At 49.1% G+C, this 15641-nt stretch overlaps 1 protein-coding gene across 1 annotated transcript; it reads right to left on the reverse strand.

Moving 5' to 3' along the window:
• Positions 1-236: 236 nt before the first annotated feature.
• On the reverse strand, positions 237-15568 carry tdrd1 (tudor domain containing 1). The gene is given in 22 exon segments (XM_036544119.1): positions 237-305; positions 459-511; positions 1971-2345; positions 2515-2682; positions 3677-3790; positions 4025-4144; positions 4575-4808; positions 5224-5394; positions 5741-5848; positions 6211-6342; positions 6607-6855; positions 7010-7180; positions 7325-7432; positions 7766-7942; positions 8730-8816; positions 9622-9790; positions 10035-10178; positions 10476-10655; positions 11688-11774; positions 12527-12684; positions 14080-14143; positions 15437-15568. Coding segments are annotated over 22 exon segments (3270 nt in total).
• Between the last annotated feature and the right edge of the window lie 73 nt (positions 15569-15641).

The following is a 15641-nucleotide window of genomic DNA, read 5'->3' on the forward strand; positions in this document are numbered from 1 at the left end:
CCACTCATAGATTCCAGAGAATCCACTTCAAAAAATAAAAATAACAGAAACATTGCTTGTTGTGGTGCTTCATTCTTACAGGATCCAAGGCTTTGTAAAGCAGGCTCCTAGTTTGAGCCACAGGTTCAGAATCTTTAAAACAAACTATGCACATTCCAGTTACAGCATTCACTGGCTGCAGTTTTAACCCTATCGTAGCCCTATTGGTCACAGCGAGCAGTGATTTTCATGCAGAACTATTTGCCCTTCGGCAGATCTCCCATGTGCTTCATCAGCAGCAGGATCAGCTCCTCCAGTTGATCCATCTGCAAAAGAAAGATAAAATTACCGAAACCCTTAAGTGAGGAGCAGTACTGCAGAAATGTGACCACAGAGCCATGAGGTCATGCATGTCGTATCAGCGACACCCCGCCACGTGGATTCAGGGGGTGCGTTTTTGTGACGGAGGATTCCAGCACCTTCTGTAGCAGGTGGCGGCAGCAGCACTTTCCCTCTGGGGTGGGCAGAGTTGCTGTGGGAAAGAGAGAACGAGGCTGTTACGTTCCACAGGAGCGCAGCAGGACGCCCATCCTCCAGTCTGACCGCTCAACTCCACTCCCTACACAGGCAGAGAACTGACCCAGTGCCCCAAAACGGGCAGAACTCCCGTGAGCTATCGATCATCCATTGTGCTCTCCGCAGCAAAACACTGATTGAACCAATCATCGATTGAACTGAACCAAACTAGTCAGCGACCGTCCACATATAGCAGCTCCACCCATTCTGGGCTTCATGAAGCCTGGCCCCCTTCTCAGTGCTATCGGCTTTCGAACCCTGATGGCCTTCGCTGAGCCACAAGCCATGGAATGGTCCGTCTCTCTCAGCCGCTCAGGAAAAGCACGCATACCAGTTACAGGTGGGAATGGTGTACCCTCAGCGGTGGTTTGGTCAGCGCTGGGCTGCGGTTGGTCTGTGCTCTCCTTTTCCGCCTTACTGAACCCCATCTTTGCGTCATTCATCGTCAACGTCTTGCCATCACATTCTGAAATGAGATGTTACTGTATCTTTCCCCACCAAAGTAAATATTTCTCCAGCTGAAAAACAGCATCACAGTAAAAGGACCTATAATTCTAAGGTTTTTTTAACAACTGACTGCTCCCAGTGCAAAAGCCATACAGGTAAAAGCATGTTGGGCGTGGGCTTCATGTCTAAATTTACCACAGGGTCCTGGGTTCAAAGACCAGGCCGGTCAGTTTCCATCTAGAGCAGGGGTTACTAGGGGTTACCTAAGATTTAGGGAGGGAGGGCCTATTTCCAGCACACATGAGAGGGAGAGCCACAGAGGCAAACTGGGCTCTCATAAACAAAAACAATGTGCAGAATCATGCATCAGCCCTCCTCCTGCCAGAACGCGGACAGAGGAAAGGTACTCTGTCTTTCCTGCGGTTTCCTCCTCTCCTCAGAAAAGTAGCTTTTGCTTTGGCACCACTGTTTCTCTCAGTGCCCAGAGTATGATTTACACCAGTCAGGCACTGACTCATTAAAAGCAGATCAGCTACATAACGACTGCATCAGCTTAAATCTACAAGCAGACTCCTGATCACCGATTTGGCCAGATACAGCACAAAGGTGTGAACTGTGACTGGCTGTAACTTTGGGGTCTCAAATATTGCCCTGAACATTTCATTAAATATGGCTTGCAACATGGCCTGGGTAGGAATTGGGGGGTGGGGGGGTGGGGGGGGGGTGTACTGTTTAACCCCTTACAGCACTTAAGTATCTACAGCAGAAGTTGATTTTCATAAATGTCTTTGGACATTTTTTTTCCCCAAGACAAAAAAATGGCTGCTACCATCCGCAGCAAATGGTACTCACTGTTATGTCAATGGCTGGTGAAGAAACACTGAATACTTTTTACTGCGACACCTGTTGGGCCTGTGGCATAAACTCTGGATCTACATTTGAATCGAGGGTCAGAACCCTGCACACACCAGTAGCTGGACCGCTGGAGCTCTTGGGCTGAATCGGGTCGTGGGGTTGTGGATCTCTGGCCTTGGCCGGTTCGGAGTCCCTGGGTTCTGAATCTCTGGCCTTGGCAGGTTCTGGGACCCGGATTTCTGGAGCTCTGGTATCAGCCGGATCTGAGCCATGGTGTCTGGGCTCGGTGACCTCCCTCAGAGGTTTCCTCAAGCACTCTAAGACCATGTGACTGACGCTGGCCCCGCCCTGCATGGTAATGGCGGTCAGGGCCAGGAGGTTGTAGGTCCCGTCAAAGCCCTCCACCGATGCTCGAAACCCGCCTCTCAGCTGCGACCCAAACAGCTCCAGCGCCGCCCGGGGCCACACAGCAGGGAAGAGCTCCCTTCCTGCAGGGGGACAGCACTGTCACAAACCAGCGTCCCTTCTCAGAGAGAGAGAGAGGAAGAGAGAGAGTCTGCGTGTGTATGTGTCTGTAGGTTTGAGAATGTGGGGGTGCTATCGTGATATTACATACCATGACAGTTGGTGTACCACCATGAAACCAGTGACCCTCACCTGAAAGTGCACACCTGACGATCCGGAAAGGTAGCGCCAGGTATTGCTCCGTGATGGGAAGGATGCTTGTTAACGGGACCCTTTCCACCATCCCATAATCCGCACACACAATCTCCGCTTCAGAGCCTGCGGTTTCCAGGACGACGGCCCGGTACCATCTCTGATCACCTGAAACACAGAGGGCCCCAACCACAGCAACCAACACCATTACAAGGGCAGCCAGTACCATCACCATGGTAACCAGCAACATTACCTGTTCAGGCTGCACCACTACCACAGTAACCAGCATCATTACTAGCTCAGGCAGTACCACTACCATGGTAACCAGCATCATTACTAGCTCAGGCAGTACCACTACCATGGTAACCAGCATCATTACTAGCTCAGGCAGTACCACTACCATGGTAACCAGCATCATTACCAGCTCAGGCAGTACCACTACCATGGTAACCAGCATCATTACGAGCTCAGGGCGCACCACTGGCAAGCTCCAGTAGCACCATTACCAGGGTGACAGTCTGCAAATTTTCCCATTTAGAACCACATCCCTCCTGCGCATTTATACAGCCAATCACCTTCCACATGGGCATTAACACCAGAAGCAGACTCCGCCTTCATGCTCCTACAGTTGATCACCCTTCCCTTGCACACAGCAGCAGAAGAACTGCAGTTACACAGGGTCCTGTTGCTACCTGTGCGCAGGAATGCACAGGGCCCGAAAGGGACACTCTCTGGAACGCACTGTGGTTACAAGAATGAAAGCACAGCAGCAGACGCTCAGGGTGTAATTATTATGCTGCAGACGCCAAATTGCCGGCTTTAGCTGAATTCCACCGCAAGGGCACGATGATCGCTGGTGATCCCCCCCCGCGACTAATTACATACCCACAGCGCGGCTGTGATCACGTGTGCATGAAACTGTTTCAGGGAGGAAAAGAACAAAGTGGTTCAGCATTAGCAACACAAGGACTGCCATGATTAGAATGACTTGGGGGGGGGGGCCTGGGAGAAACACTGACATGGCAGGCGTGCTGGTCACAACCAGTGCGCCCTCTCCGAGTGTGGTCCTGTGGTTTAGGCCCAGCTGAGTGTGGTTCTGTGGTTTAGGCCCAAGGCCCGCTTTGAGTGCACAGGTGTGTGTATCTGAGGTGTGGTTCTGTACCTGGGACCTGGGCACAGCACGCAGCGCCGGGCTCAGGGTTCGAGGTGGGTGCTTTAGGATGGCTGCTGCAGTAAGCTGCAAGGTCCACCATCAGCGCCTGGAGGTTCCCCTTGTCTGAGACACAGACACACACACACACACACACACACACACACATAAACTTGTCAAGATTTTGACCAATAAGCAACATTCAAGAAAATTAGTATATCAATTCATATTTAGCCAGACAAAATCTGGGATTGATGCTTCCCTCTACAATACACTGAAAGTGCCAGTCTGTCAGAAGCCAAAGTCTGTAAAAGTGCAAGTGTGTGCGTGTGTGTGTGTGCGTGTGTGTACACTCCTCACCTTCGGTATCCTCTCTCAGCAGGTAGAATAGGCTTGGGCTGATCACTGCTGCTACGTGAGGCTGGAATGTCTTGTTTAGCGGCAACTGAACAGTCTTCCAATCCAGAGGAAAGGCGCCCCCTGGTGGAAAGTTAAGCCAAACAACCCACACAACGGAGGGTAGAAAAGCAGACTCAGTCACTACAGTTTGAACAACAACTCACTGACCACAGACAACCCCGGTTATTACATTTCTAAAGGTATTTCCTAAATACTTCCTAAAAATATTTGTCACATACACTCTGTTAATATCACGGCTAGCTACAATCCACAAACGCCATACATCTCCCCTTTATATGATGGGAAGGAATTAATTGTCACATACATGACATTTACCACTTTTGAAGACCGAGCTTTTACTGATGAAATTCAGGGAAAGAAATACCCCTTCCCCATGCTCTAACTGCCATGTCCTACCCTGTACCTAGGACTCAAACCCCCAACCTTCCAGTGGCAAAGCCACTCCCTGCTGGAGGTCTTGAGGAGGGCTGGGCGGGGCCGAAGGGCTCACCTGTGTTACCTGCCGCCTCCAGCGCAACCACAGAGAGGCCCTGCTCTCCGCTGACTTTGGCCAGTTTCTCAGCCACCAGCAGGGCGGCAATGTTCTGGCCGTTGCTCACCAGCTCCACCCCGAAGCCCCTGTCAGTGATGGAGAGCACGCAGCCCTGCACCTGCTGGCCCACAGTCAGCTCCCGAAACCTGCGGACCACCTCCACCCCCCACTGGCCCTCCAGCGGCTCCACACCTGGGCACCGGACGGGGGGGGGGGGGGGGGGTAGGGGGTATTCTTAGATTACAATTATATACTTTAAAAAGCACCGTTATATCAACTACACATTATAAAAATTGTAAGATAAACTTTTCTTTTTGCTCGCAAAAAAGATGGACTTGGTAGCAGAGGTAGGTTTAGCAGTGACCTGACCTGCTGATGAAACCATGCAGTGCATCAAAATTAGTGCTTTTTGAGTAAGCAACTTAAGATTATCAGAAGACTACTGAAACCTGCAGCTGACGAACTCAAGTTGTAGTTAAAATCAATGTGACTCATTTGACAGTGTTATGCAGATATGTCTGAAGCATGCTAACATATACATACACACACACACACACACACACACACACACACACACACATACACACTGTGTGTGTGTGTGAGGTACCTGCCAGCCAGCAGCGGATAGCCTGAAAGGGGTGGCTGAGCAGCTTGGGTATGATGGCTCGGAGGTGAGTCCGCTTCACGTTGCTAGTGTTGCCGAAATCCGCGAAAAAAACCGTGGCCTTCCCGTCCGCTGCCAAACCCTGCACCACGCCCCGGTACCAGGACCCGTCACCTGCAGCGGCCAGAGGTTACCGTCGTTACTGCACTCCGCGAGACAGAGCGTGCACACACCACCAAACATGCCCACGTCTCTGTCAGGGGACCGTGCTGATGACCGCAGCAGGGATGCACACTTCCACTGCTGTCTGGAAAACTCTATGGCTCCAAAGATGAAATAATCAGATAACTAATATTCAGATACATAAATTCAAACCTTTTACACCCCCCCCCCCCCCCCCCCCAACCTAAAGCCCAAACTACAGTGTGAGACTTTAGTCTGGCCTCCACTGATCATCTATCCTTCTGGGGCAACTGAGCAGTCCTATCCACTGATCCTGGTCCTATCCACTGATCCTCACCTGGGAACACGGCACAGCATGGTTCTCCCACGCTGGGGGTGAAGGCAGCACCCTCAGCCTGGCAGTGCTTTTGCATCTCAAGCGAGAGCTCCGCGAAAGTGTGAATATCTGCAAACACAAACCAGAGCTCCGACACGTGCAAACCAGCCCTCTGACACAGTCGCCAGCAGAACCTGGACTCTTCTTCCCTCCAAAAACTTCATTTCCCAAGAGTCCTCTCTGTGATATTAACACTGGCATCACTGCAAAGCCGCTCTGACTGTAAGCTGATCCTGATGTTCAGTAGAGGTGTAAGCCTGTTGTCATTTCAGAGAGCAGAAACAGTAAGACTCAGATGGTTTGAATCATAGAGGATTTGCTATCCAGCTCTCCACTGTAGTTTAGTATTCAGAATCATTTCTGGCCCACACCAGGATCCTGTCTGTATGAAGGCCTTCAGGGTGACAGTGCAGACGGAGGCGTCAGGCTACCTTCAGCGTTATACCGATGACAGTAAAACTCGTCCGGGGTCTCTATCACACTGACCAACAGAGGCACCGTCTGGCCATCACAGGGCAGCTCGGTGCATGTCCACTCCAACTTGGTCACAGGGGGGCTGGACACTGCAGTAAAAAAGGCAACACATTATCTCCAGTCCACCTTAAATCCAGAAGGGGGACTACACAGATGTCACGCAAAGTACCTGGTTCCACAGCACAACAGCAGTGCTTGAGTGTTCAAACCTGCACCATACTGGGAACAGGTCTGCCTCCCTAATCACAGAGCCAGCCTGCCGCCAAGTACAGATTGTATAAACCACGTGTACAAGAGTCAAGAGAGACTGTCACTAGCTACATTTCTGCAGGTAAAAACGGGATATTTCTCACCAGCAGATTTCCCCGTTCTCTGGGGCGTGTCTTCCTGTGGGGCAAGGGTGTCGGCGGGGAGAGCCTGGCCACTGGCAATGAACAGGTCCGCTATGCTGGTCTGCGGGTCGCTGAACTCGTCCGTCAGCGTCACCAGCGCTGTGCCCTCCCTCTCCCCCAGGATCTCCACACGCACAAATCTGTTACACACCAGCCTCTTTAGCATCAGGCTTGCCTCACTGCTCCACGCACCCGAAACAGGCCTTACCCCTGAAATCCAACAGCCAAGACAGGGGAACACGTCATGTGACGGACAGGGGCTCGGACAGGGTCATGTGACAGAGCATTTGGTGGAATCGTGCGACAGAAGAAACCGTGGCAGGGTCATGTGACACCGGTGTGCTGGGTGGAGTCAGAGGCTTACCTGCCAGGGCACAGGGGATGGCCTGCATAGGCAATGCCAGGAGATCCGCACCGAGGGGCCGCAGGTGACTCAGTTCCACCTCCTCTGAATTCCCAAAGTCAATGTACCCCACACACACCCTGGTCTCTGACGAATAGCCCAGAACTGTGGCTCTATACCACTGCTGGTCCTCTGCAGAAAGCAGGCAGAGAGAGGATGGCATCCATTGCTATGGAGAGTGAGGCTGGTACCAGTCACAATGTGTCTCACTTCTGAGAACTGGGGATGGGCAATATTCCATTACCTGAGAGCTCTGTGTGGTTATTACTGCAGTACCTGAGAACTGGGCGCAGCACACTGTCCCAGGGGCAGGTCTGAAGTCCTCGCTGGCTGGTGTCTGAGCGCAGTGCTCCCTCAGTTTCACCTGCAGCTCCTGAATCTCACCTGTTCAGGACACACCTGCTCAGAAACACTGCAGTCTGAGACACAGAGACCTTACCAACAACATTCAACAAAGCTTCCCATATGATGCTCAATCAAAGCGCAAAGATGAAGCAGCCGATCAGAGAGCTCAGAGAAAGAGCAGCTAATGGAAAGAGAGGTGATACAACAGCTCAAAAACACATCACAGGCTCAAACTGCTCAGCGATGTGCAGTCATCGGCTGCATCCAGTTGAAGAGCGGCAAACCAGAGTCATTTGCAGCTCAAAGACGCTCACAGCACCCAATCAGAGTGCAGAGAGCCATAGCACAGCCAATCAGAGAGTTCGTACTCACGGGCGTTGTCCACCTTCTGGCAGATGATGTCTGCGGGGGACTGCAGGTGCGTCACCATGGCGGAGAAGCAGTCGCCCACACCCTGGGTGAGAGGCTCGGGGGGCGGGGCCCCCATCATCTCGCTCCTGCCCTCCGACGACCGCCTGAAGTTCTCCAGTGCCGCGCTCAATATGGAGTCTGAAACGGAGACCGCCGCCCGCTACATTGCTCAGCACAGGCTACGCGCTGAGGAGAGCAGCGGAAGCACTCGTCCTGACACACACACGCAGCACACGGCCACCAAACCGAAGATCAAATCCGAAAACTCATCTGTGACAGCTGTCACTGTGGCTTTGCTCGTCCACACCAGTGTCACACAGCTGAGTTCACTCTGACTGAGAGTACTCATGCTCTTCACAGTACATAATTGACATTTAGCTGACGCTCTCATCCAGAGTAACTTCCATGCAATAGGTAACAGTTTTATCCATTTACACAGCTGGATATGTACTGAGGCAACTGTGGGTTAAGTGTCTTGCTCAAGGGTACAGCAGAATCCCAGCGGGGAACTGAACCAGAAACCTTTTGGTTACAAGCCCCTGCTCCTTACTACACCACACTGCTGTCCCCTCACAGACCTGCCTCTGGCTATTTCTCAGGTGGTTTCCATGCCCCCCGAGCAGGGCGCTCCTGGTAAGGTTGCCTCTGCCTACCCATTTCCCCTCACTCACCATCATAATGTTTAACAAATCTTTTATGCCGTGCAAGAATACGCATTTTTCCACAGCTAGCTAGATCAGCCAATCAGTGCCTTATCGCTCAGTGTCTGGCCATCTCTGAGGGATTTTCACACTGACAGACAGAGAAGGGTTCAGTGCGAGGTGTTTCAGGGAGAAGCATGGCGAATTCTGACATAAAACACTAAAACACACAACCAATGCGCTTAAAACCAATGCAGCTTGTGCGAGTGGGTTCACGATCTTACCGACATCCTGATTGTTGGGACCGGCCAATCCACTGGACTCCTCCACACCGTAGCCCTGCTCCACTAGGAAAGCGCTCAGCTTTTTCCCTGTAAAGAGCAGTTTCCCCAAATTCAGTGCAACCACACCCTCCTCTTCCCTTATGAGAACGTCCACATGACCCACTCTATAGCTAACCTGCCAGATACACTCAAAGGGCCAACGCAGGTACTCAGCGCATAGGCATCAGTGCATGAAACCTGTGGAGGCCGGCGCACTCAGGGTTAGATATGAGCTACATCAGCTTCGGCCCGCTTCCCCATATCGACTCTACGAGCCAATTACAGCACCTCAAACAAGGACACTGTCAATAAGCTATTTTGCTCAAACGGCTGAGCCTGGGTTTAGAGATTTTAGCCAATGCTGGCAGGTAGTCGCTGCATTAGGAGGCATGGTGTGGAGAATGTCATCAACACCTGGATTGCCTCTCCAATCATACCCACTTCATGAATATTCATGAGAAGGGAGGAACACTTCTGCCACTAAAGACCATGTAAGCCCAAACTGACTGAGTGACCTATCTCCGTCTGTGCAATTCTGACATCAGTCACAGCAGTGGAGCACTGGTGAATATATTACTTTCTCACACTGTCCTGACTCTCTACATTCTCTACTCGCAGGGCTACTCTCTTCCCTGGCCCTGGAAGGCTGCAGTGCCTGCAGGGCTACTCTACCCTGGTCCTGGAGGGCCGCAGCCACTGATCCGTGTCTTGCTAGAGTGGAGTTTTAATGGTGTCAGTGTTAAACAGAGAGCAGGTGAGCCTGCAGCAAAGCTGCCATCCAGGACCAGGACTCCAGCACAACACAACTACCCGTCCGCAATTCAGCTCTCAGGGACGGTCGCCCCGGTCGTACCAATGGCGGGCAGCGTCACGTCCACGGCCCAGACGGCTCCGCCCTCCAGCACGTCCTCCACGGTGAGCGTCAGCGTCCTCCCCGCCACCAGCTGCCGCACGGCGATGCAGCACTCCTCCGTCCAGCTGCCCGTCACAGCGGCCACACCCGCCACCCGGCACGACACTGCCTGCTCACAGCACACGGAGGCAACAGCGCCACCCCACCCTCAGGTCAGCACGTGTCATAACAGCTTACATTTCACAGCCTGCATCTATGGCCACTTTACAAGGTTTGTAACTAAGCAGTTTGTTTCTTACAAAAGTCAACACTGGAATAAAATATCTACAACAGTAACATTATTATTACTCAGTATCACAGTTTCGCATTACTGCCACTGAAACTCTCGTTTTATTGGTTTCAGGGTGACTTACACATGGTGGCAGGGCATCCACACTCACGGGCAGCGGCCGTACCCTCTCCAGGTTCACGACCTCCTCGTTCCCAAAGTCAATGTACAAAACACTGGCGGTTTTGTAATTAGCATCTGCAGACTCCACCGCACCTCGGTACCATTTCTGTGCAAATGTCAGGGAGGAATGGGGAGGGGTTTCGTTTCTTTTATTTCTGCTACTCTGAGAATTGAACACCGCTCCAACCACACTACTTTTTTAAATGACATTTAACATGTTCCTGCTGCTATCTGAATGATGGAGGTTCACTGATACAAGTGTCCATAACAGAAAGCTACATGCCCAGTGCTGTATCATGCATGTGTAACAGGATGGACAGTTATCACTGCAGAGCACTGTATGAAACTCATCCTCACTGACTGTACACATGCCTGCCCCCTGTTGGTGGGTGTATGCTCTGACCTGGTCCTGGGAGTATCTGACAGCACAGACCTCCCCATAGTCTGGCATGTAGTCTGTGCCAAGAGAACAGGTGTAGGTCTTCTGCAGCGCCATGGTTACCGTCCGCAGAGATTCCATCATCTTCACTGTCTGGACATGAACAAAGAACTTTCCAGGGTTCCTCAGCTCCACCACAGAGGCCTGACAAAGACGGACATTGCTAATCCATCACAGAGGCCTGAAGAAGCCAGGCATCATTAATTCATCACAGATACCAAAAAACAGTTCCCACTCATGGCAGATTTATATTTTCCAATGATTTATAGATGAATTATTTAAGGATAACTTTTATTGCTGTATTAGTAAAATTCCGATGATACTGAGCTGCTTATATATTTTTACACTGAAATACGACATATTTAATTTGTATCTGCATACAGAAACACACTTGTGGACACTCAGCAGTGAATACCACTCAGTAACATTTAGCACAGGGCTTTATGGGAATTATGCCAATGAGTTAGCCAGGTAGTTAACAGCAGCACAGTGACTTTGCTACACTTTGATGTCAAGCTAGTGAGAAACACAAACTTAGTTTCCTGCGAAAAAGAAAAGAAAGACATTTATTACAGAAGCGTGTGATTTTCTACCATCAATCCATTCTAAAGGCCTTCCACACCATTAACACCAAAGACTTCATCAGACATTGTGAAGGAATCACAGAAGCCAGGAGTCACAATACACCATCAGCCCACCACAGGGAACAGAGACACTTAAGGAACTTCATCAGAAATGTATTAACACATGCCCTTCTCTACCTTCACATTAAATAGGCACTTCATTTAGCAGATGAAATCTACATTTTCCTCCCCATGAATGTGACCCTCTGACTCCAGCTCCTGACCTTTCCCCACTCTAATGCAAGGATAAGGAATGGACACTTCATTTCACTGCAACAAGTCTATTTCTCAAATGTGCATAGGAGCATCCAGGGTGCAGCCTACGTGATATTTCAGCTTCCAGTACGGCTATGAAACTCATACAGAACGTAGAGCTGAAGTTCCACAGTTCCATCACAAGGGGGAGAGAGTCTCCCTTTTCTTGGTATTCCTTTAGTGCCTCAGTCCTTTCATGTGTTTTCAGGGCTAATCCACTGTCTCTAATTCGCAAGCAAAACTCCCCAGAGCACAGATCAGCACCGTCGCTAACACAGCGACGTGACCACGGTCGTACCTGCAGCTCTGCTCCTTTCGTGACCGTGTTCTTGGGCAGCTCGTGCAGGTACACCCTCCTGAGCTGCACCGTAGCACCTGGATCCACCTGTCAGGAGGGACAGGTATATGACACCTGTCAGCAACAGCCAACATCACCAAAACTAAAGGAGACAAAATACTTAGCTGGCACACAATTTCAGAAGATTTTTATTATACCTAAAATCATTTCACTGGATGTTGAAATGTAGTATTTTTATTCTAAACATTTTTATTTTCTCTGAAATCTCAAATGTTATCAAGGTACTGAATAAACTACATTTTTACCTTTGTGATTAGATGAAGGCAAACACTTTCCTCAATAACAGACTATTGTAAAGTAGCTTGAAAAATCTGATTTAAACAGCAGACTGTTCTGAAGAAACTTCAGTCGGAGCTAAAACTCCACTTCCATGCAACCAACTCAACAAGAGTAGCGTCATTACCATGGAGACTGGAGACCTGGGTCCACTTCCAGCAAGGAATGGAAAGGGTTCCTGAGATTTATTGCTTTTCAAAAAACAGAGAGGGAGAGAGGTGCCAAGATGACAAACTGCTCAATCCAGTCAAATCTCTGGGGATTGGCTGATATGAAAACCTACTTTGAGGACTGAAGCCATTTTGCAAAGCCTCTGAATGCAAAGATCCACTGAGTCTTAATATTGTCTGGATGGGCTAATGTCCAGTCAGGTGCATCAAATTAGCCCATCCACAGAATAAAGGTCAGTGACCTATGTGGCTGCTGCTCACAGACCCCTGCTCTGAAAGCGGTCCTCAGTGCCAGCCCTTTCCCCCCTCAAATTCACACCTGGTCTCCTCTACACAGGTCATCGCAGGCCTGCATCCCGTTTCCCTGGGTTACCTGGCAGTGACATCGGCCGCGGCCAGCTTGCACACGTGTCTGTGAGCCTTCCAGTCCTCCGTCTGACACGCCACCGAGCAGTAATAGGTCCTCCTGCAGCGTGAGCACCGCAAGTTCCCTGAAACATGCCAACCGCTGAATTAAACAGCAATGCGCTGAGAGTCAATCAGTCAGCAGGCATTCCCAACGCTGAATTAAACAGCAATGCGCTGAGAGTCAATCAGTCAGCAGGCATTTCCACTGGTGAACAACTAGAGCAATGATCCAATGAATCAGCCCAACGCCAGACAAACCTAAAACTTGTCCACCGGTGATTTAAATGACAAGCAGCAAACCAATGAACCGTGGGGGCACTTCTAGTACAAAGACATCAATGCCCAACATGAAGGATCACGCAGATTAGCTCTCAAGCACCTGTGTCATTACTATTATTACTAATTTACCGATTCCCTGAATTGGGATTGCCAATGGTATTACAGCCTCTTCACCACCCACCAGGCTGATGTAGGAGCACCGAAGCGAGACAAATGTGATCTTGTGATAGTGTCACTGGTTGCATGCGAATGCATCACACTGCAAGTCCCACAGCGCATCCCATCAGTACGCGTGCTGATTAGAGCCCGACCGATAAATCGACGTGCCGATATTATCGGCCGATGCGAGCTACTTGCAGACAAATCGGTATCGGCATTTATAACAGCCGAAAATTGACAATTAAAAAAGAAACGGAGAGACCGAATATGGATCTTTCAATCATGTTATGAGTGTTGTCATTGTGTTTGTCCACCAGAGGGCACACTGCAACTGCACACTTATCTTGTTGAGGACTCAAATAACTACATAACAAATGTTAAGGAAAATCTTTATGTAATGTGTTTTTGAAAAAAAAAAATATATATATATATATACACGATATCATTATCAGATTTTTAAATCCTCAAATATCTAAATCGGTATCGGTCTGGCTCTAATGCTGCTTAGAGAGTTGGTTCATCTCTTGCAAAAGCTTCTATTTGACTTGCAAGCTATCTCACTTGCCACTAGAGGGAGCCACAGGGGAAAAAGACAGAGCCATTAAACCCACCAGAATGAAGCAAACTCTGTATTTAAGGATGCAGGGTACTGTTGCTGAATAATGCAGCTCAGACTCAAACATGGGTCTATGCTCTAGACTCTACCTGCATCTCAGGCGTTTCTAACAGTGAATTTAACATCACTGTAAAAACTAAACATACAATTCAACACATGTGCTAGGAACAAACCCCTAACGGTCTATTAAGTAAAATGCAAAAAATCTCAAAAATCTTTATTAAAAGTGAAAAACAACCAGCAGGTCAAATGCCAACTGTCCTTTAAGCTGCACTAACAAAACAAATGTGTAATAACAAGGTGTATTAATACAAAAACACACGAGGAAATGAGAGATAATCAGACTGGCGCTGTGTGCAGTGGACATACACACACTGCGTGCAGGTGTTCCAGTGTGAGTGTGTGAAGGCAGAATCAAACACACCTTGCTGACTGCAGTAGTTACACAGCCTCACAGGGGCTGGTGAAGCCGACTCGGGGCTCATCCTCTGCAGGGGCACAAACAGCAAAATTATGACCCGTGAAAACATGACATCCGACACACATCCAACAGGTAAAACGCTTCCACCCTCACCAGCCTCCCGACTAATGGTCCTTTGAACAACGTCGCAACCCAACCTTAGCGCTCCCTGCGAATGGCTTAAGGGAAACAGGTATGTGCATCACAGCACCATCAACAGGCTTGCATCAAATGATCCACATATTAATGAATAATCACTTCAATTCAGAGATATTTGCTGCCCTTATTTTTGAGTGCTTAGGTTTCTTAACCCACGATCCTCCTCTGATTTTTGCTTTCATACTTTGACAGAGCAACAAAAATCACCTCAGTGCTCCTTGTCTGACTTTGAAGTGAATAAAGTTCCATTAGAGCCCCACTGTAAATGGAATCAATGTTTGTATTTTGTACTCTGAGTGGAAATTACCATATTGCCTACTTCCAGCTGCAATGCAATTCATCCATCAAGTGTTTAAATGAAAACTCTACTGGTCCGTTGTCTCTAATATTGCGGCAAACTGTACATTTCCAACACTCCTGCGCTGAAGCAAAAACAGGATGACTTTCTTTTTTCAGGAGTGTTCTGTTTTCATCCATAGCTGTCCAATCTGAAACACCCTGGTCAAATACCAGACAGAGATATGGTACTAAACACAGTGGAAATCTGACTTGAATTCTAAACTAGCAATTGCAAGCGATATTTACCTATTAAAGAATAACACAGCTCTTAATTCCAATATGGCAGCACCCAGAATCCTTGTTTGCCTTCTTGAACCTTTTTCAAAAATCACAGCTGCACGTTACAAACACATGCACCAGCACTTACAGAGGGAAGCTCGCCGCCAGCCATGGGCCCGTTTCCCTTCCCATCACTGTCCATTTTTAAAGCTAAAAAAAGAAAAAAAGTATTATTTTACAGGCCTACGTAATTTAAGATAACCCTTCACTGACACCGACTGTACCAGCTGGTTGTATTACCCACAGTTCCACCGCAAACACCCTTCGTTTACATTACATTTATATTTCACACGTTTGACAATGTGTGAATAACGACAAGAGCCAATAAGTTTCCTGTAAAATGTTAAAATTCATTATAGGCTGATGCAAAAAAAAAATGCGTTAAACTGATGGTGGTTGAGTATAGCCATCTCGACGACCAACTTTTCAATTTCTCATAATGTTCCATACAAGTAACAAAACGAACATATGCATAAGTAGATCTCCATTTATCTGCTGTCGAATGCACATTTTTACTTTGAACGGCTGCGTTTCCCGGTGTAACCGTATCATCCAGCGCTGTCCTCTTCTCCCCGAACGGAGGCGAGATGATCCTCGGTACGGCACCGCGGGGCGTCGCAGGTCTTCGCAGCGGGAGGTTTGGCCGCACCGAGGCCTGGGGGAAGCAGGTGTCCATGATCTAAGCCGACGGACAAAAAGCTGTCTGACAGGACAACACACTTCAGAGTTAGACAACTATCGACATTTTG

The sequence above is a fragment of the Megalops cyprinoides genome, chromosome 1 (genome assembly GCF_013368585.1).
Source record: "Megalops cyprinoides isolate fMegCyp1 chromosome 1, fMegCyp1.pri, whole genome shotgun sequence".
In the NCBI taxonomy this organism is placed as follows: Eukaryota; Metazoa; Chordata; class Actinopteri; order Elopiformes; family Megalopidae; genus Megalops; species Megalops cyprinoides.